The following is a 26,235-nucleotide window of genomic DNA, read 5'->3' as shown; positions in this document are numbered from 1 at the left end:
TCCATTGCTAAAAATGGCACTCTTCTCAGGTACTCAATTTACGCTACTCAGACCCCAACTTTCAATGGGACATTTATTAGAAAAGAGAACGAATCAGATTCAAAACATTTAATTACATGAAACTTTTAATGGACAAATAACAAATACATTTTTTTAAGACCAAATAAAAATAAAAAAACAGACTCCATTCTCTCTAAAAAATGTTGGTCCATAGTTCAGCTTACCACGTCTGATACAGGACTCAGTTTGTCTGAGATCTCAGACTTACTCAGAAAAGCCAAGTCTAAAGATAGCAGGAGACATTGTACTACTTCTGCTCTTGAGTTTGACTGACTAGTGAAGCTGAGGTCAGTATTTGTTTGTGTTGAGTGGACATTAGCGTGTATGCTCACACAAACAGCCCTTTCCATTCATATTCATGATGACTAGGAGTACATGTTTTGTATATACAACATGATAGATATAAACAATAGAAAAGTTTTAAATATCCAATTCAAGTTACTGGACATAATATAGAGTTTCAATTAAAGCTTGAAAATTAAACAGTCATGAATAATTGGGAGGGTTTCTGGCATTATCACTGCTGATAACTGCACTCATAGGAACATCTCTGACTGTTATCCTAACATGAGTTTGGTATCATGGAACAACTAACAAGAATGATCACATCTGGAGGCTCTGGAATCAATACACCTATCACTATGTATGAGCATAGGGCAAAAACACTGAATTTGATTGCACTAAAAATAACACACAGTCATTGCTGAATGAATGACGGGAATAGAGCAAATGACATAACATTCTGTAATCTTGTTTGAAAAGTCGAACTTTACAAGAAAGAGAAAATCTGCAGAATGCCAGAATATTAGATGCATTTGATTTCCTTACGTGTACAAATATCTCACTGAAGATTCAAGGGAGGTAGATGAGGAAGGTAATGATGACTTTGGCAATGATGAAGCCATTTATTGGTACACTTAAAAAATACTATCCTTACCCTTAGAAGACAATTACAATGGTTTCTCATTGTTTCTCGTGTCAAAATAGTACACATTTCACTTAAACCTGTTGTCCCAGTGACAACTATACTAGTGCCTCAAAACAACATCCTGAAAGCAAACCACAATGTTTGTCACCTCAGAACTGTTGCTTTGTGTTGTTGTGCTGCTGGTTCTGTTTCTTCACCACATGGAGCATAATGCCATCTTGTGGGGGAAGTTAAATTATACACTGAATAAAAATATATGGAACATTTCTGGGATATTTTATTTCAGCTCGTGAAACATAGGACAAACACTTTACATGTTGCGTTTATATTTTTGTTCAGTATATATTATTTTCCATGTCCAGCCGAGACCCTGTCATTTGGATATGGTCAAATAATGGGCACGTCGGGGAGAATTTGATGTTTGGGAGAGCTTTGGTTGGCATTTTGGTATTCTTGTTTATTGTTGTCGGTTGCTAGTGTCCGCCTCCACTCCGAGACTCTCCGGACACCCAATCAATAATGATGAATGACGTACTCATCACCATGAAGATGAAGCCTAAGACGGCAAAACAGGAAGCCTGCAGGGAGAGAGGTGGGGGCAAAGAGATGGATGACAGCGCATTTTCTGACATTAATTCATATAGTAAGCATGACTGTAATTACTAAAGACTATTTACTGCTACATCGCTAAAGAAGATGAGACAAAGGATTGAGGTTTTACCATAATCTTTGGTTTGGATTTTAGAGGTTCTGTTTCTTCAGGAACAATCCTGATATAGAAGATTCCCGGGAGGATGAAGATCAGGCTGGGTGCAGAGGTCGCCCCTGGGTTGGGAAGGGGGAATAGATGGAGAGATGGAGTGGGGAAGGGAGGGGTGAAGAGGTGGAGGGAAGTTGAATGTGAAAAATTTCTATAGGAATAAAACTATTATAGGTCATAGTTTCTCATTTGGATAACAATAGTCTGTGAATCTAAACTAGGTTTGCATTGAAATTAGAATAATTTTACAGGTCTCTGTCTCTGCACACTTACCGATGATACCGAAAATGTCTCGGATGGTGGGCACGAAGATGACCAGTAGATTGACGATGATAAGGAGACACACAGCGATGGTGATGTGGCGAGCCCAGTGGAAGGGCTTCTCAGGGAACAGCAGCTGCAGCAGGGCCCTGCGGATCTAAAGAGAGGTGTGGAGGGACAGAGAGATGTCACCAGACCTGCGTCATACACCCTGGCTACGTCCTAATTGACACCCTATTCCCCTATGTAGAGCACTACTTTTAACCAGAGTCCCGTGGGTCCTGGTCAAAATTAGTGCGCTATATAGGGAATAGAGTTCCATTTGGGACAAAAACCATGTCTCAGCCAATTAGCAACCATAGCAGAAGGGTGTTGCAGGTCAAGAGCTTAATTATCCTCATACTCACACTGCAGTGACTTCAGAGTAAGGATGCATTATTGTAACATTACTGGACCCATCAAGCCAATATAAGAATGCATAAACACAAGCCAGCACACACTGTTCTGGTAGCTGTTGCCCACCTCTACCTGCTTGTAATTTGAGTCTCACCGGAAAGAGAACCACAGGGACAGTAAGAGTAACAGCCACCAGCACAGCCATACGCACACACAGGATCAGTGTGTCCAAGGGGTCCACTTTAATGTATGTATGAAGGAGCTCGGACTCTACTCCACCTAAAACACAGAGAAACAGAGAATGGTGGTTATACTTCAAGACACACATGCATGCTTTAAAATGGTCATAACCATATGTTCATACACCAGTTCTCCAATTCCAGACTTCTCAATATGGTAACAACATAAGTGAACAGTCTGAACATCATTAGTACTTCATTATTCTCATTGCTAGAGGAGCAGTGTCTTACCAAAGAAGGTAAGGTAACCGAAGATAGCGGTTAGCCCGTACATGACGAACATGGCCAGAATGGAGATGTTGGCAACTGTTTGCATGCGTTTCTTGGTGGCACTAAGGTCACAGTGGACAGACATAGATTAATACCAGAATATGACAGTAGAGTCTACTGTAGTATGTGTGTGAATCATAGGAATATGTGTTGCATATCCAATCTCAGTTGTGTAAGATCATGACTTACTCTTGTAGCTCTGTGTAGATGGGAAGCACCTCAGGATGGCAGACAAAAGCAAACGCCAGGATAGGGATGGTATATGCTGTCTGAAGGAAATCAAACCATGAATTAAAAATGGTTCAAAGTTATAAACATAACTAGACGCTCATTTGAGTGTAGTAAACACATACACTGCCAGTCAAAAGTTTGGACACACCTACTCATTCAAGGGCTTTTCTTTATTTGTACTATTTTCTACATTTTAGAATAACAGTGAAGACATTGAAAAACACATAGGTAATCATGTAGTGACCTAAAAAAGTGTTAAACAAATCAATTATTCAAAGTACACTATCATAACTCTCCTGTGAAGATATGTATATACAGTTGAAGTCAGAAGTTTACATATACCTTAGCCAAATACTTTAAAACTTTTTCACAATACCTGACATTTTATCCAAAAAATTCACTGTCTTAGGTCAGTTAGGATCACCACTTTATTTTAAGAATGTGAAATGTGAGAATAATAGTAGAGAGAATGATTTCAGCTTTTATTTCTTTCATCACATTCTCAGTGGGTCAGAAGTTTACATACACTCAATTAGTATTTGGTAGCATTGCCTTTACATTTTTTAACTTAGGTCAAATGTTTCAGGTAGCCTTCCACAAGCTTCCCACAATAAGTTATTTTGGCCCATTCCTCCTGACAGAGAAGGTGTAACCCGAGTCAGGTTTGTAGGCCTCCTTACTAGCACACACAATTTTCAGTTCTGCCCACACATTTTCTATAGGATTGAGATCAGGGATTTGTGATGGCCACTCCAATACCTTGACTTTGTTGTCCTTAAGCCATTTTGCCACAACTTTGGAAGTATGCTTGTGGTCATTGTCCATTTGGAAGACCCATTTGCGACCAAGCTTGAACTTCCTGACTGATGTCTTGAGATGTTGCTTCAATATAGTCACATAATTTTCCATCCTCATGATGCCATCTATTTTGTGAAGTGCACCAGTCCCTCCTGCAGCAAAGCACCCCCACAACATGATGCTGCCACCCCTGTGCTTCACGGTTGGGATGGTGTTCTCCGGCTTGCAAGCCTCCCCCTTTTTCCTCCAAACATAACGATGGTCATTATGGCCAAACAGTTCTATTTTTGTTTCATCAGACCAGAGGACATTTCTCCTAAAAGTATGATCTTTGTTCCCATGAGCAGTTGCAAACCATAGTCTGGCTTTTTTATGGCGGTTTTGGAGCAGTGGCTTCTTCCTTGCTGAGCGGCCTTTCAGGTTATGTCGATATAGGACTCGTTTTACTGTGGATATAGATACTTTTGTGCCTATTTTCTGCAGCATCTTCACAAGGTCCTTCTCTGTTGTTATGGGATTGATTTGCACTTTTTGCACCAAAGTACGTTCATCTCTAGGAGACAGAACACGTCTCATTCCCTGAGCGGTATGACAGCTGCATGGTCCCATGGTGTTTATACTTGCGTACTATTGCTTGTACAGAGGAACGAGGTACCTTCAAGCGTTTGGAAATTGCTCCCAAGGATGAACCAGACTTGTGGAGGTCTACAAATGTTTTTCTGAGGTCTTGACTGATTTCTTTTTATTTTCCCATGATGTCAAGCAAAGAGGCACTGAGTTTGGAGGCAAGCCTTGAACTACATCCACAGGTACACCTCCAATTGACTCAAATGATGTCAATTAGCCTATCAGAAGTCTCTAAAGCCATGATGTCATTTTCTGGAATTCTCCAAGCTGTTTAGGGACAGTCAACTTAGTGTATGTAAACTTCTGACCCACTGGAATTGTGATACAGTGAATTATAAGTGAAATCATCTGTCTGTCAACAATTGTTGGAAAAATGTACTTGTGTCATGCACAAAGTAGATGTCCTAACCGACTTGCCAAAACTATAGTTTGTGGAGTGGTTGAAAAACAAGTTTTAATAACTCCAACCTAAGTGTATGTAAACTTCCGACTTCAACTGTATATAGCTGTTTTTAGCTGATTCATGATTTATGATGGTAGGATTTGTGCAGATATCCGAGGGTTTGCGACGTTCAAGAATGAGACTGATGAGGAAATAATACATTAATAGACGACTGTAAATGATAAGATAATAAAATATCTGAAGAGTTGTATTCGGGAAATTGCAACTCTATAAACAACATTTTCCCGTGGTGCCTTCCTAGTTAATTACTATTCCGTGATTTGTTTAATCATGGAATAATTACACATAGAGAAATGATTTGATAATATAAAGGTCTTCACATTTAATGACAGCAAACGCTACAAAACTTGGAGCCCCTGTGCGAGGAATCTAAGATAGAATGAGGCATTTATTTTGATTCAGCCTATATAAAATTGAAAAGCAGATTACATTATGCACCCACATTATGTTATACAACATGGGAGATGTAAACAGGACTTCTTGACGTGTGTGTTGCCATTTGAACAATACAAGGAGGTTTCCTCCATCTTGTTTCTCTGTCATAGTCATAGTCAAAGAAGCAATAAAACTGGCCTTCCTTAGACTAGTTGATAATCTGGAGCATCAGCATTTGTGGGTTCGATTACAGGCTCAAAATGGACAGAAACAAAGACCTTTATTCCTGAAACTCGTCAGTCTATTCTTGCTCTGAGAAATTGCATGAAAAAAAATGGTAAAATAGTACCCACAAAACACCAGTCTCAATGTCAACAGTGAATAGGTGACTCTGGAATGCTGTCCTTCTAGGCAGAGTTCCTCTGTCCAGTGTGTGTTCTTTTGCCCATCTTAATCTTCTCTTTTTCTTGGCCAGTCTGAGATATGGCTTTTTCTTTGCAACTCTGCCTAGATGGCCAGCATCCCAGAGTCGCCTCTTCACTGTTGACGTTGAGACTGGTGCTAAATATGGAACTGCATTTGAAAACTGAACAATTAAATGTAATTGCAAAAACTTATGACAACGAACGAGCACAAACTCTTCAACAAAATCAGAAAAATCTTCTACAGGAACAAAATAGTTTTTTTTTACAGGAACATCTCGATTTAGTCAAAACTAAATATGAAGATGTCCACGCCAAACTATACAATCGTTGCCTCAATGTCATGTTTATCCTGATACCAGATTCTAATTGACGCAACCCTAACACAATGCAACTAGTAAAATGCTCTAATCATGTGTTCCGGTAGGATAACATTTTAGAATAAATTGCTATAGTTAACTGGTCCCCTTGAGTACCAGTACCAATGCCAGCACAGTCAGTCCAGCAACAATCAGTAAGAGGATTATAGACCTCACAAGTCAAATTGCTATTGATAACAGTGATAGAGGAGTTAGTAGGCACTCAGATTGCAACACGTGTAAGGGAATCTCCAGAACACTCTTCTGATGGTTAAAACACATGCCACTTATAAATAGAACCCTCCATTCAGGAGGAAAGTTATTAGAAGTCATGAACCATGATCACACCGCGTACGACTGGTTCAGTACTTAGAGAGTAATTCCGTTGTGAGGTTAGCTATGAAATAGCTATGAAATAGACTCCTTCATACCTATCACCACTGCAATGGTGTAAGACACATTGACGTGTACTAAAACTACTACAGGTCCCCTTAACACGTCTGGAGGCATTGACCTGGAAATGATCTGATGACGTCAGACTCATTCTGAACAGGTTGCTGCCTACCCGGAAACTTGGTTTCTTTAACTTGGTATGTGCGCTTGTGTAAGCACAAACGCAGATGTACAACTGAACATTTCATGTGGATTTATGCTTGGATCACTCAAGGGTCCGAACAAAATACCAGCCTTAGTAAAGTTGAAAATTTACTCTGAGTCCTTTGACTCTATATCTACAGTACTCACCAGTTTCTCCACAAGAGGTCCATAGGTCATCCCTGTAGACTGCCCGAAGCTGGTGTCTTACAGCTGTAGCCTATAATCACCAGCCTGGACGACCAGACGACGGGTCCATAACCACGATCACAATCCAGACATCCACTGCCCATCCTTGTGGCTGTCACACCCTGATCTGTTTCACCTGTCCATGTGATTGTCTCCACCCCCCTCCAGGTGTTGCCGATCTTCCCCATTATCCCTGTGTATTTATACCTGTGTTCTTTGTTTGTCCATTGCCAGTTGGTCTTGTTTGTTAAGTCAACCAGTGTTTTTGTACTCAGCTCCTGCTTTTCCCAGTCTCTCTTTTTCTCGCCCTCCTGGTTTTGACCTTTGCCTGTCCTGACTCTGAGTCCGCCTGCCTGACCACTCTGCCTGCCCCGGAGTCTGCCTGCTGTCCTGTACCTTTGCCCCACCTCTGGATTATTGACCTCTTCCTACCCTGAGCCTGCCTGCCGTCCGGTACCGTTGCCCCACCTCTGGTTTACTGACCCCTGCCTGCCTTGACCTGTCTATTGCCTGCCCCTGTTTGAATATTAAACCATTGTCAATTTGACGTGTCTGCATCTGGGTCTAACCTCGATACCTGATAGTGGCGGCCTGCTCCATTTGCAGAAATTTTACCCTGGTCGACCACCAGAGGGGGACCGCAACGGCAATCACCAATCAGATCATTCCCTGGCCATTCTTGTGGTGCTTTATAATTCATAGAAAGCCTACCTGGTTCAACCACCAGAGGGGGACTGCAACGGCAATCCCCAACCAGGACATTCCCTGGCCATTCTTGTGGTTTGCAGCTGTCCGAAATCCTACCAGGGTAAACCACCAAGGGGGGGAACTGCTATGCTGATCCACAAACAAGGACATCCAAGGTTAATTCTTATGGTGGTTTGCAACTTGCAGGATCCTTTCAACTTGAACCCACCAGAGGGGGACTATCATAACTCTCCTAGATCTGAAGATCTACCGTGGGTTCACTCTACAGCGCTCTCTCTCTCCCACAGAGGTGGCAGGGGCTGCTTTATGGTGGTCGTAAAATACTCTGCTTCTGGGCTCAGTAATATCGAGATTGTGAAACACAGAGAGACACTTGGACATCAAAAGGTTAAATAATTGAACAGTGTTTCTGTATTCCAATCAGTTGGAGTGGTCCATGGACACTTAAGGAACAGTCATATCAAGTTTAATTTGGTGACCTCAAGAAGGACAGGAGACACACATTACTGTTTCTTTGTTTGTATACACTTATCAATTATGGGGTTTGCATCTGAATGTTGTATAAAATAAATGATTGAGTATAGGAATACTTTTGGAAAGATAACAATGTGATCTTAGTCTTCTAAATAACAATTGTTTTTCAGAGTAAATTAGGATCAGTCAGTGGCCACGCCCCCGTGAGCACAGACATTTCACAGTGTCATGGAACACCCCCTTTTCTACTAAGTATAAAACCCTCTTCCGACAAAATTTATATTAAACCAGAAAACAAGGAAGCTGTCGCTACATGTTGAAATGGTTGGCAACTCTACCAAAGGACAAGACCAGAGAACGTGGAGATCATTCCCACGTTGAAATGGCTAAGAAATCTACAAACTAAAGAACAATTATTCAGGCTGTATCTGTTTAAGTACTTTAGTCTGGTAAACGCAACCAGTCGAATGACCGAATGGTACTCTGGCGTATCCATTATAACAAGCTACAACTCCGAAAGACTTAAATCTCTGGTGGACAAACCAGAGACTTTCTGTCGGCAATCTATCCAGCAGACGGACCGGTGATTGCAGAGAGGGACAACAAAGGCATATGCTCATAAATATGTAAATTGCAATTTATTTTTAGAATGAGCAGTTGTTCATGTTCAAAGTATAAGCATTTCCATGAGTGTAGTGTATGTACTGGGGTCCCCTCTGAGTTTCCCGCTCTTGAGCTGGCCCCACCCCTTTCCTTTGTCTACCAAGCCAATTTCAGTGGCACTACAAAGTAGAAAATAGTAAAATTAAAGAAAAACCCTTGAATGAGTAGGTGTGTCCAAACTTTTGACTGGTACTGTATATTGCCATAACAAATCCATAATCTTATCACAGCTAGATTGTCTGAGACACAAATCTAGAAAACTCACAATCAGAAATTGCGCTATTTAATGTTAAATACAATGTCTGCCTGTATTACATGTCTCTTCCTCTCTGACCTGCGTGTTGATGGTGAATAGCTGTGGTTCACAGAAGTCCTCATCAGAATTGACGTAGGCCGGGGTGACGAATGAGTGGTTACCATGACTCTCCATCAGGGCGTACGCTGAGTGGTTACTGTGACTGGTTATTTCCTCCAGTGGACACGGGATGTTGAATTTCTTATAGATCACCTAGTGGGAGTAACCAACTGACTGTTTAGTCAAACACTGAAGACTCCAGCCACCCAAGCCACAGACTGTTCTCTCTGCTGCTGCACAGCATGCGTTACCAATGCACCAAGTCTGGAACCAAAATGACCCTGAACAGTTTCTACCCCCAAGCCATAAGTATTCTAAACAAGACTGCTAAATAGCTAATCAAATGGATACCCAGACTACCTACATTGACCCTTTTTTGCACGAACTCTCTTCCTCTGGCTCTGTGCACACACACTGGACTCTACCCACACACACGTACACACGCTACATACACCCACGTGCACACACTGTACATGTATTCTGACGCCACACAAACAGACTCACTTTCAAACTACATCGCTACCTCAATTACCTCATACCCCTGCACTTGTTTAAAAAAAAAAATTATCTTTAACTCTGCATTGTTGGAAAAGGATTCGTAAGTAAGCATTTTACTGTTAGTCTACACTACGAAGCATGTGACGAATACAATTTGATTTGATTAGCCTGGTCCCAGACCTGTTTGTGTAGGGTTGTTGACCATTACAACCATGGGAGTTGGCAAGCAAGCAGAAACAGATATGGGGCAAGGCTATGTATTGTTTAGTTGGATGGGAGATGGGTTAGTTGGTTGATGAAGAGGACTCACCGAGATGAGGAAGAAAACCATACAGGAGAGAGAAAAGCCACTGGTGTAACCAAGGTAACCTGTGAGGTGATAACAGAAGATCACGTTGTGTTGAAATAGAGACATTGTGTTATTCTGTGCATGTTTCATCATCACTACTAGCATACTACAACAACAAAAAAGTATGAATATAGATGAAGTGAAATGAGGGATGGTCTAAGACATGGAAACTTACCAAGGTGTCTCATGAGTGAGAGTGGAAAGATGATGATGACGCTTACAATGATGATCAAGTATCTCCCATCCAAATACCACTCTCTGACAGACAGACAGCAAGAACACACTAATTATACAATATAGCCAACTTTCAGAACAATCTATCAAATTCACATTTTAAATGCTTCTGTTTTAAAGCCTGCATTATGAAATAACAGCAACAACTGCCTTCTAGAGACACTTACCCAGTATTTTCCGTCAGGCCCAGAATGGCCTGCATGACCAACGGGAGCTCAGACTTCACAATAAAGAGGTAACTGGACATCGCTATGGGAAACGCAAAACAAAACTGGTTTACACTTGTATATTATGTCACTTAAGTCATTAGACCTTCTATGACAGGAGCAATTTCAGTGGCACTTGTACTTAAGTAAGTACATACATGAGGCTTACATACAATAACATAAGCAAATCATGACCTGCCGGTGACATGCTGTAATTTACCTCCAATGTTGTGCATGGTGATGATGGAGCCCGCCAAAACTTTGCCTGGTTGTCCAAAGGCACGGTGCCCTAGCTGCTCATAGGCACGGATGCCTGAAAGAACACACACATGCATGTCAACCTTTGAAGAGCAGTGGGCTAAAACCAGGCTCACACAGTGTTTCTTGGTAGTCTTAAACAAATAACATCAAATTGATCAGAAATACAGTGTAGACATTGTTAATGTTTTAAGTGACTATTATAGCTGGAAACGGCTGATGTTTTTTGGAATATCTACATAGGCGTACAGAGGCCCATTATCAGCAACCATCACTCCTGTGTTCCAATGGCACGTTGTGTTAGCTAATCCAAGTTTACCATTTTAAAAGGCTAATTGATCATTAGAAAACCCTTTTGCAATTATGTTAGCACAGCTGAAAACTGTTCTCCTGATTAAAGCAGCAATACAACTGGCCTTCTTTAGACTAGTTGAGTATAAGGAGCGTCAGCATTTGTGGGTTCGATTACACCTTCAAAACGGCCAGAAACAAAGAACTTTCTTCTGAAACTCATCAGTCTATCCTTCATCTGAGAAATGAAGGATATTCCATGCGAGAAATTACCAGAAACTAAAGATCTCGTACAACGCTGTGTACTTCTCCCTTCACAGAACAGCGCAAACTGGCTCTAACCAGAATAGAAAGAGGAGTGGGAGGCCCCGGTGCACAACTGAGCAAGAGGAGATGTACATTAGAGTGTCTAGTTTGAGAAACAGACACCTCACAAGTCCTCAACTGGCAGCTTCATTAAATAGTATCTGCAAAACACCAGTCTCAACGTCAACAGTGAAGAGGCAACTCCGGGATGCTGGCCTTCTAGGCAGAGCTGCAAAGAAAAAGCCATATCTCAGACTGGACAATAAAAAGAAAAGATTAAGATGGGAAAAACAACACAGACACTGGACAGAAGGCCAGCATCCCGGAGTCGCCTCTTCACTGTTGACGTTGAGACTGGTGTTTTGCAGGTACTATTTAATGAAGCTGCCAGTTGAGGACTTGTGAGGCGTCTGTTTCTCAAATAATTGCAGGCTATACTACGAATGTTCTTTGTTTAATTTTAAAGATTGGTATCTTGGTAAAATATCAGCATCTTACCTACAACTCCTGCACTTCTCAGGAGGAGGTGGATGGAATAGGCTGACAAAATGGCGATGAATAGCAACAGGATACTGAAACCACAAACAAACATAAATTACAACAATGATTTCTTAACATTATAAAGCTCTGCAATTAACATACATTCTCTTAATCAACATATCATTTACCTTTGGCACAGCCTCATCAATGGCTTAGTAGTCTCGCGGTACCAGACATCACGCCGCAACGGCTAATGACTCAGTAACGCTGTTGACCCAATTTCTCTCGCTGTTGTACTACTAGCTATGAATGACCATCACAAGTGTGAATCATTTGTGACGCAGATCACCCGCCTGCTAGTCCATCCCTCCCTATTCCCAATGGACACACATGACTGATCCAGGAAGACCTGCCTTTGATCTGATCACTACAAGCTATTTATAACCACAAATCTGATTTAGGAGAGCAGCGTGTGTAAGAGCACTACACAGACTGAGCGAGCTAATAGGCCATCTCTCATACTCAGATACAGGAAGCGACTGAGAACACACATAACACAGATCAGGCCAAACCATATCCTTCGATCCCCCATTGTGTGTACAGATGTAAGATCTTAATATGATCACCCTGTTGCAGGAGAACTGCAGAAAATGTCAAACTTGTAGGGCTCTATTTTCAGCTGGCGCAAGTGCCAAACGCACGTTAGTTTGCAATTTCAGCATGTAAAAACTGGCATTTTCCACCAGATTCAGCAATTTACCTGTCTAACATCAGCTCGCTTGCTCTGAGGTGTGGCCTTGAACATAAGCGCAAAAATGACAATTTTCTGCAGCACATATCGGGAGTCGTGACACACAGTACCCTTAAGCTCATGAAACAAGAGAGATGTGATCTTTGTGCTGGTAACCATCGTATTAATAAACATAAAAAACCAAATGTTTTTTCCATTTGGTTTCATTTGATTAAAAAAACCACAATATGGTTTTTATGGTACAATATTTGAGCCAGCTCCCATCTTGGACGTGCATAAAAACCACTCCATGTAGGCTACATGTATATATGCACATCATGAAATGAGAGATGACATTGCTTGTTTGTTTGCTGTTTCACATGATAAAAAAAACAAGCCCTCCTTAGGCTATCCTTACCTTAGGTGTATAGGCTATAACGAAGACTGATTCACCAGCAATCCGTTTTCTTTTATATCCTGTTGACCCCAAGCTATTTAGAACTATCGTTGTTGTAAAAAAAAAAAGAAGATATCTTGTTTTCATTTGATTTGACTTATTAGAATAATTCACTGTCTGGCCTTTATGGTGAACATCCAGATTGCATGCAATGCAATTTAGGAGCCTTTTGCTATTTCTGCAGAAGTGTGAATGCTATCTGTAAGATGGTTCCATTATGTTTACAGAACATTATATTTGGGAGCAGTTAAACAGTGAGCGGACATTCTCTTTATATTGGATCTTTGTCCAGTTTCTTTGGCATAAAATCCTCCATTGTCTGCATTGCCTTAATTAATATGATCCGCCCACAGGGAAAACAACAGATAGTCCCCACAAAAATTCTAAAGGAAGTTTGTTCTGAAGTGTGTGTCCTATATCTGAGAGGTATAAGAAAGATCAGGAAACATCGTTTTTTAGTTTTTTCACATGTATTTATCCCCTTATTTTTGTCATTAAACAGTCTCTATATGTATTATACTTCCATTTTTTAAAATTAACTTGTACCGGGGGACCTTCAGACAAGTCTTGTGAGGCCTGTGGGCTTCCTATAACAAATCATGAAATGTACGTGTTCGTGAGAGTCTCACCTTCCACAGAGGGGTCATATTAGTGTGTAGCCCAAACTGTTCGGACGCTTCAGACAGAAGTTGGCAGATCGGCTGTACCGACTTCAGGCGAGTCCCAAGATGCTTGTGGGGGTCGTAGAGCAAAACGTAGAACACCATCTTGTTCGTGAGAGCCTCATCTTTCCATAGAGTTTGTAGGCCAAATAGTTTGTGGGCCAAACCGTTCAGATGCTAAAGATGATTTTGTGTCTCATGGTCTGACCGACACTGCTCTAACTCTGTCACCTTTCACAGCAGATGTCTCATGGTCTGACCGACACTGCTCTAACTCTGTCACCTTTCACAGCAGATGTCTCATGGTCTGACCGACACTGCTCTAACTCTGTCACCTTTCACAGCAGATGTTTCATGGTCTGACCGACACTGCTCTAACTCTGTCACCTTTCACAGCAGATGTCTCATGGTCTGACCGACACTGCTCTAACTCTGTCACCTTTCACAGCAGATGTCTCATGGTCTGACCGACACTGCTCTAACTCTGTCACCTTTCACAGCAGATGTCTCATGGTCTGACCGACACTGCTCTAACTCTGTCACCTTTCACAGCAGATGTCTCATGGTCTGACCGACACTGCTCTAACTCTGTCACCTTTCACAGCAGATGTCTCATGGTCTGACCGACACTGCTCTAACTCTGTCTTTCACAGCAGATGTCTCATGGTCAGCAGACTCTGTCACCTTTCACAGCAGATGTTTCATGGTCTGACCGACACTGCTCTAACTCTGTCACCTTTCACAGCAGATGTCTCATGGTCTGACCGACACTGCTCTAACTCTGTCACCTTTCACAGCAGATGTCTCATGGTCTGACCGACACTGCTCTAACTCTCACCTTTCACAGCAGACATGGTCTGACCGACACTGCTCTAACTCTGTCACCTTTCACAGCAGATGTCTCATGGTCTGACCGACACTGCTCTAACTCTGTCACCTTTCACAGCAGATGTCTCATGGTCTGACCGACACTGCTCTAACTCTGTCACCTTTCACAGCAGATGTCTCATGGTCTGACCGACACTGCTCTAACTCTGTCACCTTTCACAGCAGATGCGGAAGTGCAACATTGGTGGATGCGGTAGATTGAGATGCAGCCAATGAAAAACAAACTAATATCTCTAGTTTAAACTGACACATTTTTTATTTATTTTTTAAATTAAGCTAATTCATTTCCGTGGGGTCAGCGGACATCAACTCTCGGGGGTGTTAACAATATATTTCCATATTGAAGCCATGTGGTTAGGTTTCTTACAATGTTGACTGCAAACATGTTCAACATATTTATATTTATGGATACGTACATTTTGTTATTTTTTTTTCTGTAGGCAATTTAAACAAACTAGGCTATAACGGACTAACATTCGAATTGGAGTTGATGACAATGCGGGAACATAAAATAACGTAAATAGACAACATGAAGCAACCACATATTTAGCCATGAAACACATTCTGATTGGCAGTGTGGCCAGTTCTGAAGTTTGAAATTTCAAAGTGGAAAGGACAGACTTGATTTTCCCTTACAAAATAATGTATCAACTCCGACAATAATGCCCATTAATTATAATCCACATAATAATTCACATTTACTTTTGCTGCAGTGTAATTTTCCTGCTGTAGTAAACTGGCTCAAATTAAGGCACTAAACTTGCCGACCCCTCTTTCCTGTTAAGTGTGTTCGGGTATGTTGGCCACACCTGACCTTAATGAGTTCTTGTTTTCTTTGAAATGGGGTCTGTTTGAGTAGATTAAAATGAGTAACTTTGTATGAGTTAAAAGAACATGGCATGCTAGCTTCATCCTTGTGGCACAGTGAACTAATTCCAAGGATAGGGAACAGAAGATCATAGGTTCTAATCTCACTGATGCTGTGCCACAATAAAAATAAAATGTGTTTGCATAATTAATGCTTAAGCAAATGAATTTCCACGTGTCATATCTGTGCTTGGAGTTCAAAACAGTTAACCCGAACAAAGCTAGCAGTCTAATTACCCTCAAATGACCTTAATTTACATTCTCATTCCATAAATTAAACCTGTCAGGGAACAATAGTAAAACATTCTCAGAATCTCCCTGCAACCTAAACATTTACAATCCCAGAACAGGCAAAATGTCCACTTCCATTCTCAGAATGTTTAAAAAACAGTCAGGAAACACATGGCTTCTTTCCCAGAACCAATGGGAAACCAAAAACGTAAGTTCCAAGGAACTAAATGTGCCAGCTGGGCTGAGCTAGTAGAGTTGCCAGCTAGTAGAGTTGAGCCTTTATAGTTGTAATTGACCAGGTTAAACACTCAACAGACTTCTCAATAATGTACACACACACACACAGACAGAAAATCAAACCCACAATAGACCTACTCTTTTCTTGTAAAAGAATCAAAATGTTTCCCTTTATGGATCTGCTGGCGAAGCACTCGGTCTAGTGTGGCCTGGATAGTCTCATCATTATAGTGTCATCACAGCATGATGATACTATAAACACAACCAGTGTCATTCTTTAACCCTATTGGGTATATAGCCTGGACCCAGACACACACAACGACAGCGTTCTGATCTGAGGTCATAGTAGAGTTGTGACATCAAGCCTTAGGGAACCACAGTGATCTTGACAAAAACAGGAGGACTAGTGTGACTTGTGTTGTGTTGGCATGGTTACTCACAGGAAGAGGATGATACCGGTATTGGACATAGCGTATGCTAATCCCAGAATTCCACTGCCCATGATGGCATTGCTGAGATTGAAGATGGACATTCCAAATGATGTCTTACCCTCAAACTAGGGTGGGAAAAGAAAGGAAAGAATCACACACACAATCTGAAACACAATACAGTATCTCGCTTTTGTTGTAACATTTTACATAAAGTTGTTTTTATACCACAATATAATTACTCTCATACAACAGATCTCTGATGCTCACACTAATGACCTTTAAACTAAGACTGAGCACTCACATCAGTGAACTGAGGTGCCTTTATTCCTGGCCTCGTCCCTGGCAGGAACTCATCCCGCTCTGCCATAAACTCCAGACCATCAAACCTTGAGCGAAAAGAAACACATTTAAAAACATGACAGCTGTGGTCCCACTGTGGCACTATACACAGATATAACAAAATCACAATGGCATTGCTGTGAGTAATTATATGCAGACAGGTATAGCCTGTTGATGCACTTGTGTTCAGTGTTAGGGTATATGGTGTAGCCAGAGACTTACCCTTCTTCTAAATTGAGCTTATCTGGGCCAAGGTCCCTGCTATGTTGCCCATTCATCTTTTGGAGCTCCATACTTCTCCCTACATCCATGGCTGTGCTGGGAATGAAGATCCTATGGACTAAGAAAGAGCCAAGTCTCAAATGCAACCTATGGAAATTCTGCCTCAGATTGTTATTTTGTAATACTTGAAGGGGGTTCTAAAGTGAGCAGAGGAACACGACCAACATGTTATAGCAATCTGGTGCCCAACTGTATAGTCGTTGACATACACAATCACTGGTTGATGCATGCAACATCTAAGCAGTGAAGGCGACCAATATCTGCCGTGCTGCTCGTGGCAACGTCATTGAGTCTACCTTTAAATTAAAGTCAATCTCAGTGTGATGTGACAGATTCAGAAGCTTTAAAATGGAACATAATTCATGATGGTTTTTATTTGAGTTAGTTTTGTAGTCAAAGATAGTATTTTCAGTATCAGTTTTGTTTTTCAAACGGGTTTGTCAATGATTTTATTTCAGTTTTCTAAATAGTTTTTTATGATTAGTTTTTGTTTCAGTGTCAGTTTTAGTTTACTATAATAACGTGGATACTTTGTTAAACAAACACCTGAAGGATAACTGTTTGACGGTCTATATTTGGCTCTGAGAATAAACAAGAAGTTGTGGGTTGTCCAGACAGAAAGTCTGTTGTGGAAAGCAGCGATCTAATGTGGAAAACATGGTACGGGTGTAATGAGAAGAATCTAACAACTGGCATCAGGATAAAGCTAATGAAATGTATAAAGTCATGACATTGGACTAAGCCTAAACCGTGGCAGCTGTTTGAATCAACTATTCAATCTCACCTGACCAGTCAGTAGTTTACATATGACCATGGAAAGGAAAGGCCTCTGGGTTCGGAAAGAAATGCTGGACAGTGAACGCAATGCTAAACATGATTGATTTTTAGCATAATCTCAAAGATCTTCTTTCACCCTCAATCATACAGCACTGTGCTCTCTGTGTGACATTTAACATGAGATAACTGTACTTGTAGTGTAGGTTGTTTTGAGGATCACTCTTAGACTGAGGAACCAGACCCAACTATCCTAACAATTGTTTGACGAACCAAAGGGCGTCCACGGAAAACCTATTGACAAGATAAAGGGAAATACTGTTGAAGCATGGGGAGAAATGTAAAGCTATTTAAAACGTATGTGCCGGGAAAAGCTTTAAATAACAAATGTTGTCAAACGACTTAATGTTATGCTAATCTGCTCTGGGCAACACAACGCAAGCATGGAGAGTAGTTCCTGTGATCACAGTTCATACTCCCTACTCTCACTGCCACTGTGTCATGGGTCGGAGCCCTAAACTCTCTCAACTCTGATGGCCTCTGACCCCTAACCTTTGGGGACTGACTGCCTCTATGGACATTGTGTCATGAAAGCATGAACCTGACTGAAACGTCCCTAATCACTGAAAAATCCCTCTTCACTAGAGCATGTTACTGGCTGTAGTCCAACAGTAGTAATCTATCAGGAAGGCAATAATGGGCTGCTGTGAAAAGACCACTAATTAAGAGTTAGTTAGTGTTAGCCCCAGGTGCCTAGCTTACTAGCTTCAAGGAAAACCATCCCCCAAGTGGTGGTCCAGACCAGAACAGCTTCCTAACAAAATGTTTCACTTCCTAGGAACCACAATGATCAACCAAAACACAACAAACAAGGCCCAGGATTGGTGCATTTATAACCAATTGTCTGTCTGCGATGTACTTACATAAGAGTTCTCTCTTTGGCTTTGGTAAATGTTTTATTGTATTACCAAAAATTGGGGCGAATCACAGTTGTCATTTGAGTTTGTTATGGTTGTTGTTAATTATGAACGAACTATACAAGGCTGTCATTTGAAAAATCAACAACATTAACAGTTTACCTGTTCAGAGCGACTTACAGGAACAATTAAGGTTAGGTGCCTTACTCAAGGACACATCGACAGAGTTTTTACCTAGTTGACTCGGGAATTCGAACCAGCAAACTTTTGGTTACTGGCCCAACGTTCTTATCCACTAGGCCACCCAAAGAATCTTTACAAAAAACACCTCCAAACATGCTTATAACCTATTCCTTTGAAACGCTACGCCAGTATTGCCAAATAACATTACAGCATGTGGTCTGTGTGAACAGTTAATAAAACAGTGTCTGATACTACCAGTTTACTAAGCTATTAAGACATTAGTAGATAAAACCATCAGTGTGCCATGAGACTCCCAGTCCAGTCCACCACAGTAGCAGTGCTGTGCTTCAGACTCCTAGCACATGTCCTTCTGATGCAAGACCGCCTCTCTATTGACAGTTGCCCTTCCCTTGTTTTAATAGCTCACAATACTACTACAACAGCCTACTACAACTCACACAGCTACTTACTCAGATAGTGGAGAGGAACTTCTGTTTCCTTTACCCTAAAATGGATATCCCTTTATAATCCACCAATTTCTGTGTTCTTAACATCCACTGGGGACTTTTTTCCCCTCTATAAAGCTCCTAGGGCTGAGGAAGGGAGACAGAGAGAGAGCTTAGGACATGCTTGAGAGGTAGCAAGGGAGAGGGAGTCTGATAACAGCCCTCCCCTCTTTAACCCTGTCTGTTCTTTCACAGGTACTGTTGACTTACAGCCTGATTGGAAATAGAATCTAGTGGTAGCTACAGGTCTACATTCAAGAGATCATGTTTAACTTTATGGATGTGCAAGAGCAAAACATTTACCGTATATTTTCCTAATTTATGGTCCATAAAACAACATGGAAGCAAACAGTACGGTATAATGACGGGGAGCAAAGTAATACTATCAAAATGAGTAGTAAGCGGTGCCATTTGAGGTGTTCTGAAAGAAAGCGTGGGTGGTACTGGGTAGATGGGGACAGCGAGGGAGTTGCATCCTGCTAGAATAGATCAAGGCCACAGCGCCTTAATTAGCTTAGGAGATAAGTGCTTTTTTAAGGTTACCTGCATGTACTTCTGCTTTAAGACTGTAAACATTCCACACGCTAACACTTGATCATGTGCCTGAACACAGATGGACACACATTTAGGCCTACGTAGACAGAGACAAGCAGTGTTGAACTGAATACATAGATGAAATGATCCTTGGGTTCTGCTTGGGAGAATGCCAAACCTCTCATCCAGCCTTAGAACACATGCAACATGTACTGTAGGTCATTTATTTACTAAAAAGTATCCACAAGCATTCCATAACCATCAAATCAAATATTTAACTTTGTTCAGGTCCATTGCAGTATGTTCTTCTAGTGTTTGACAACTGTAAATCATCCTTCTGAAATTTGACTGACTTCATCACAGCATTTCTTTAGACTAGGGCTGATATTCAATCAAAACTGCATTTCGGTTAACACACAATGAATATGAATGAATCTGTTCTGTTTAATTAAAACATCAACAACAAAATCATATTAAATTATGCATGGTTTTCCCAGTGCATGTCATCTCAGTACGTATAACCAAATTGAATGTCACATAAAGAATAACTTGAAATAATCTGAACTCAAATTTACAGTTTACGTCATCGTAATTACTTTTAAGGTTGTTACTATCGCTACTATTGCTAAATTCAATTTCATGACCCACATGGCAGACAGCAGCATGGTTTCAGATAGTAGACAGCAGGAAATGTTTTTGTACTCACCTCCCAACTGGGCCAGACAGCTCCTCAGACCACCACTGCCTAGGCAAAACACAACCGTTGAGCCTCCCACTTATGGGTATATATGTGTGCGTGTGCATGTGTCTTCAATATAGAATCTGTAACATCTAATGCCACAAAGGGATGACTATGAACAGACAGTGGGACAGCAGCAAGTTTGTTTTTATTCCTGTAACAATAACCTACTGTATGTAATGAAATACATTCTGTTTCTGAAATGTACCCCTGACAATGCAGTTATATCCACTTTGCAGCTCATGTTTTTTATACCTGTGCTGCAGCATAGAGAAACTTTTTAACAACGGTATTTACAACCTTGCCGGAGGACAAACTAGTTTGTTATCTAGGACAAATGAGTGTACTATTTTAAGAACCTAGTTTGCTAGTAAATAGTAAGTGAAAGCATGTCACGATCGTGTGTAGAGACGGACCAAGGCGCAGCGGAGGTTGAGTTCCACATCTTTATTTCTAAGTGAAACTTAAGCAAAACAAAAAAAACAATACACGACCAACGAAACGTGACTAAGTGGTGCACAAACACAAAACAATATCCCACAAACACAGGTGGGAAAAACAACTACTTAAATATGATCCCCAATTAGAGACAACGATTACCAGCTGCCTCTAATTGGGAATCATACAAAATCACCAACATAGAAAAACAAAACTAGTAATAAATAATAAACTAGACTAATCCCCAGTCATGCCCTGACCTACTCTACCATAGAAAATAAGGTCTCTCTATGGTCAGGACGTGACAAAGCAAGACTTGGAAGTGTGGTAACCATGCAAATAAAATGTATAGTATACTACTACTCTTTTAGGGATGACAATGGCACAGAGGAGGTGAAGCCCCTCTTCATGGTCAAGCTGCTCCTGCTGGTCATGATGAGGGTGAGGCCTTCCATTCACACAACACGGACCATCTCAGCCATATAGCCATGGATGGCCAACCTGACTCTAGTTTTACCCTGAATCAGTAGCCAAATAGTGTCCACAATATAATCCCTGGTAGTTTGACCTCATCCCTGGTAATCTGACCTCATCCCTAGTAGTGTGATCTCATCCCTAGTAATCTGACCTCATCCCTGGTAGCTTGACCTCATTCTTGGTAATCTGACATCCCTGGTAATCTGACCTCATCCCTGGTAGTTTGACCTCATTCCTGGTAATCTGACATTCCTGGTAGTGTGACCTCACCCCTGGTAGCTTGACCTCATCCCTGGTAATCTGACCTCATCCCTGCTAGTTTAACCTCATCCCTGCTAGTTTAACATCATTTCTGGTAATCTAACATCCCTGGTAGTCTGACCTCATCCCTGGTAGTGTGACCTCATCCCTGTTAGCTTGATCTCATTCCTAGTAGTTTGACCTCATCCCTGGTAGTTTGACATCGTCCATGGTAGTCTGACCTCATCCATTATAATCTGACCTCATCCCTGGTTATCTGACCTCATCCCTGGTAATCTGACCTCATCCCAAGGTAGTGTGACCTCATCCCAAGGTAGCTGCAAACGGGGGATGACAGCCCTGCTTTCATAAACCATTAATTGATCTGTTACTTTTACAACACTGCAAACCATTAGTTGCAACATTTTATTGAAGTCTTCATTATTTGTTAATCAAATTAAAAATTGTGGTGTAAGTATTTAAAGATGTAAAATAAAATGCATTATTTGAATTTGAATAAGTGTGTCAGCCTCTCTACTAATCAAAATCAAATAAAAATGGCAAAGGTCCATAAAGATGGACAACTTTAGATAGATAGTTTGCATAGATAGTCTAGATGTGTCAAATTTTTCAAAAACGCTTTCAAGGGGGCCTTGACTCCAGTTCCATACAAGACATTAATGTTTCTCACATGAAAACAGCTGTTAACATGACAAACAGTACATACAGATGTAGGATCTTAATTTGACCTGAATTGTCAAAACCAAATAATCCAGAAGCAACAGGATTTGAAGGTTTAGTCAATGTTGCGTCATCGTGGTTAGGCTATTAACTGGCCAAATCCACAAATAATCACATTTTATTAAAGAACGTAATTTTCATGGAATGTGCACTAAGTTACCAGTGGCGGTCAGTGCCATTTAGGATGAGGGAGGACAATTTGTTTTCATGAGCGTGGACTTATTTCTATTACAGCATATTGGATGACTCTCATTCATATTCCATTCACCCAGTTCAATGTAACATGGATAGGTTTAGGCTACTACATGATACTCACATTTTCCAGATACCCATCGTGAGGTTGCTACAACATAGCCAATGAATGAAAGTTTACAATGTACTGTAGGTGCCCACAGGTCGAGAGACACATTTGAGGTGGCAGACAGTGACATTCAATACCGCCTTGCACACTTGCCTGCATCTAGCTGATCTAGGGTGTAATCATTAGTCCAACAATTGGAAACAAGAGTTTCTATTGGACAAATTCAGGTATGTTCATCTGGTGCGTGATCTCTAATGTTAAGGAAGTCTCAAGTTTTTGGTCACCTAAGTTAGAATACCTCATGATAAACTGCAGACCATACTATTTACCAAGAGAGTTTTAATCTACATTTTTCATAGCTGTGTATTTACCATCACAAATTGATGCTGGCACTAAGACCGCACTCAACGGGATGACCTTATTTTTACCAACATGTCAACTGTGCAACTAGAGTTGACAAAACACTAGAGAACCTTTACTCCACACAGAAACGCATACAAGACCCTCCCCCACCCTCCCTTTGGCAAATCAGACCACAACCCTATCCTCCTGATTCCAAGCAAAAACTCAAAACAGTAAGTACCAGTACAGCTTCATCGGACCACAATACAGAAGTGGTCAGACGCAGCGGATGCTAAACTACAGGACTGTTTTGCTAGCACTGTCCTGAATATGTTCTGGGATTCATCCAATAACATTGGGCTTACCACATCAGTCACTGGCTTCATTAGTAAGTGTATCGACGATGTCGTACCCTCAGTGACCGTACGCACATAGCCCAACCAGAAGCCATGGATTACAGGCAACATCTGAACTGAGCTAAAGGCTAGAGCTTTGATGCCACACATACACCCACATGCTGATGCCACATATACACCCACATTCACCACATATGCTGCTGCTACTATCTATTATATATTCCGTTGCCTAGTCACTTTACCCCTACCTATATGTACATAGTTACCTCAGTTACCTTGTACCCCTGCACATTGACTCAGTACTGGTATGCCATGTATATAGCCATGTTACTTTTACTCGTTATTGTAATTAATTATTCACTGTGTGTCACTATTCTTCCTGTTACTATTTCAATTATTATTTTTTTAAAAATCTTTATCTTAACTCTGCATTGTTCAGAAAAGTACCCATAAGAAAGCATTTCTCTGTTAATCTACACATGTTATTTATAAAGCATGTGACACGTTATTTCATTTTATAATTTTAAATATATCTCAGATGACCACTTTTTCATGAATTTGATGACATACTGTAAGCTTGAAGCCCATTTAAAAACTGTACGGGAACAAGGAAGTAGGTGAGACTTTCATAGGGTATTAAACAGTCAAAACACTAGACCTAGCTACAAATTATATACAGTCAAATTAAATATCCAGTTACTTCATCATTTTCATGTGCTGCCTGAGTGAGCTCTGTCATAATAATTAGTGTTGAAATATTTATACGTTTATGATTAAAATGATGTCCCTTCACTTCACCGATTCATGTAGCCCTCTAGTCCAAGTCAGTCCCACAGAGCACCATGTACTCCAGTCAAGCCCGCTCAGCCTCAAACTCTAGACTGTTGCTCAGTAGACACTCCTCTGGTCCCGAACGGATAAAAGATGCATCTCCACTCTATATGTGGCAAACACACACACACACGTCACATTTCCCCCCCATCCACATGAGTGTAATGTAAGATTATAAATGATACTGCAACACTCAAAATGTGTCATGACTGGTTTTGTTATGGTTTTATGAATGCCTTATGTATACCCCCTTCAAGTAAAGTTGAGTGTTTTTACAGCAACCAAAACCATTCTGTGATTTTATTGAACCAGGTACTTCAACAGTGTAAATACCACACTGTGGATTTGATTGAATCCTAACAAAGATCTAGATAACTCAAATTCAATTTCATGCCACGACATCGATCTATGATTTACACAAAAGCCTAAGTCACAAGCACAGATCTCAAGTTAGGATTTTATTCGGCCCTCAGTGTTGACATTCACACAGGCTTCCAGCACTCACCACCATAGCAGAGATGAAGACTTCCCGCCCATTCCAAAGGCCACTGGGCACTGCAGTGCTTGGTTGCATTCCCCATGAGGATGTCAAACACTCGAATCTCATGGCCGTTATACAACAGCTCCTCCTATAGGGACCAAGCAATCATTACATGATCAGAACCCCTGCAAAATTGCAGGTGGTCATCTTTATGAACTAACATCAGAAAGTAGCCAAATACAGTTAATTCGGAAAGTATTCAGAACCCCTGAGTTTTCCCACATTTTGTTAAGTTACAAACTTATTCTAAAATTGATTAAATTGTGTTCTTTCTCATCAATCTATGCACAATACCCTATAATGACAAAGAAAAAATGTGTTTTAGAAATTTTTAGAAATGTATTAAAATAAAAAAACTGAAATATCACACTTACATAAGTATTCAGACCCTTTACTCAGTACCTCATAGAGTAAAGGGTCTGAATACATTGCACCAATATTTTCAGCTCTCTCCAGAGATGTTCGATCGGGTTCAAGTCTCCCGAGTGACTCAGCGGTCTAAGGCACTGCTTCGCAGTGCTAGTCGTCACTACAGACACTGGTTTGATCCTGGGCTGTATCACAACCGGCCGTGATCGGGAGTCCCATAGGGTGGCGCACAATTGGCCCAGCATCGCCCTGGTTAGGGTTTGGCCGGTGTAGACAGTCATTGTAAATAAGAATTTGTTCTTAACTGACTTGCCTAGTTAAATCAAGGACACTCAGAGACTTGTCCCGAAGCTAATCCTCCATTGTCTCAGCTGTGTGCTTAGGGACATTGTCCTGTTGGAAGGTGAACCTTCTCCCCAGTCTGAGGTCCTGAGCTCTCTAGAGCAAGTTTTCATCAAGGATCTCTCTGTACTTTGCTTTGTTAATCTTTTCCTCGATCCTTAGTCTCCCAGTCCCTTCCCCTGAAAAACATCCCCACAGCATGATGCTGCCACCACCATGCTAAAACGTAGGGATGGTGCCAGGTTTCCTCCAGACGCTTGGCTTTCAGGTCAAAGAGTTCAATCTTGGTTTCATCAGACCAGAGAATCTTATTTCTCATGGTCTGAGAATCCTTTAGGTGCCTTTTGGCAAACTCCAAACGGCTGTATTTGTATTTATTATGGATCCCCATTAGCTGCTGCTTCCTGGGTTCCAGTAAAATCAAGGCAGTTTATACCATTTTTAAAACATTACAATACATTCACAGATTTCACAACACACTGTGTGTCCTCAGGCCCCTACTCCACCACTACCACATATCTACAACACACTGTGTGCCCTCAGGCCCCTACTCCACCACTACCACATATCTACAACACACTGTGTGCCCTCAGGCCCCTACTCCACCACTACCACATATCTACAACACACTGTGTGCCCTCAGGCCCCTACTCCACCACTACCACATATCTACAACACACTGTGTG

General features: G+C 41.1%; 1 protein-coding gene across 3 annotated transcripts; it reads right to left on the bottom strand.

Moving 5' to 3' along the window:
• Positions 1-93: 93 nt before the first annotated feature.
• On the bottom strand, positions 94-25,079 carry LOC112216174 (sodium-coupled neutral amino acid transporter 3). Of its 3 annotated transcripts, none has more exons than XM_024375968.2 (16): positions 24,803-25,079; positions 16,859-16,976; positions 16,599-16,683; positions 16,307-16,422; positions 11,813-11,886; positions 10,680-10,772; positions 10,421-10,502; positions 10,195-10,277; positions 9,981-10,039; positions 9,152-9,325; positions 3,104-3,183; positions 2,876-2,976; positions 2,560-2,684; positions 2,022-2,166; positions 1,710-1,813; positions 94-1,566 (listed from the first exon to the last, which is right to left on the bottom strand). In XM_024375968.2, the coding sequence occupies exons 1-16, from the start codon at positions 24,876-24,878 to the stop codon at positions 1,462-1,464; spliced, it is 1,620 nt and encodes a 539-aa protein (XP_024231736.1). In that variant the 5' UTR covers positions 24,879-25,079; the 3' UTR covers positions 94-1,461. The 3 variants fall into 3 exon arrangements, with proteins under 3 accessions (XP_024231736.1, XP_024231738.1, XP_024231739.1); XM_024375970.1 differs by lacking the exon at positions 24,803-25,079 and adding an exon at positions 19,263-19,424; XM_024375971.2 differs by lacking the exons at positions 16,307-16,422; positions 16,599-16,683; positions 16,859-16,976; positions 24,803-25,079 and adding an exon at positions 11,983-12,560.
• Between the last annotated feature and the right edge of the window lie 1,156 nt (positions 25,080-26,235).

The sequence above is a fragment of the Oncorhynchus tshawytscha genome, linkage group LG16 (assembly GCF_018296145.1).
Source record: "Oncorhynchus tshawytscha isolate Ot180627B linkage group LG16, Otsh_v2.0, whole genome shotgun sequence".
NCBI classification, from domain to species: domain Eukaryota; kingdom Metazoa; phylum Chordata; class Actinopteri; order Salmoniformes; family Salmonidae; genus Oncorhynchus; species Oncorhynchus tshawytscha.
Note: the sequence above shows the minus strand (reverse complement) of the source record. Positions and strands in the feature narration are given on the sequence as shown.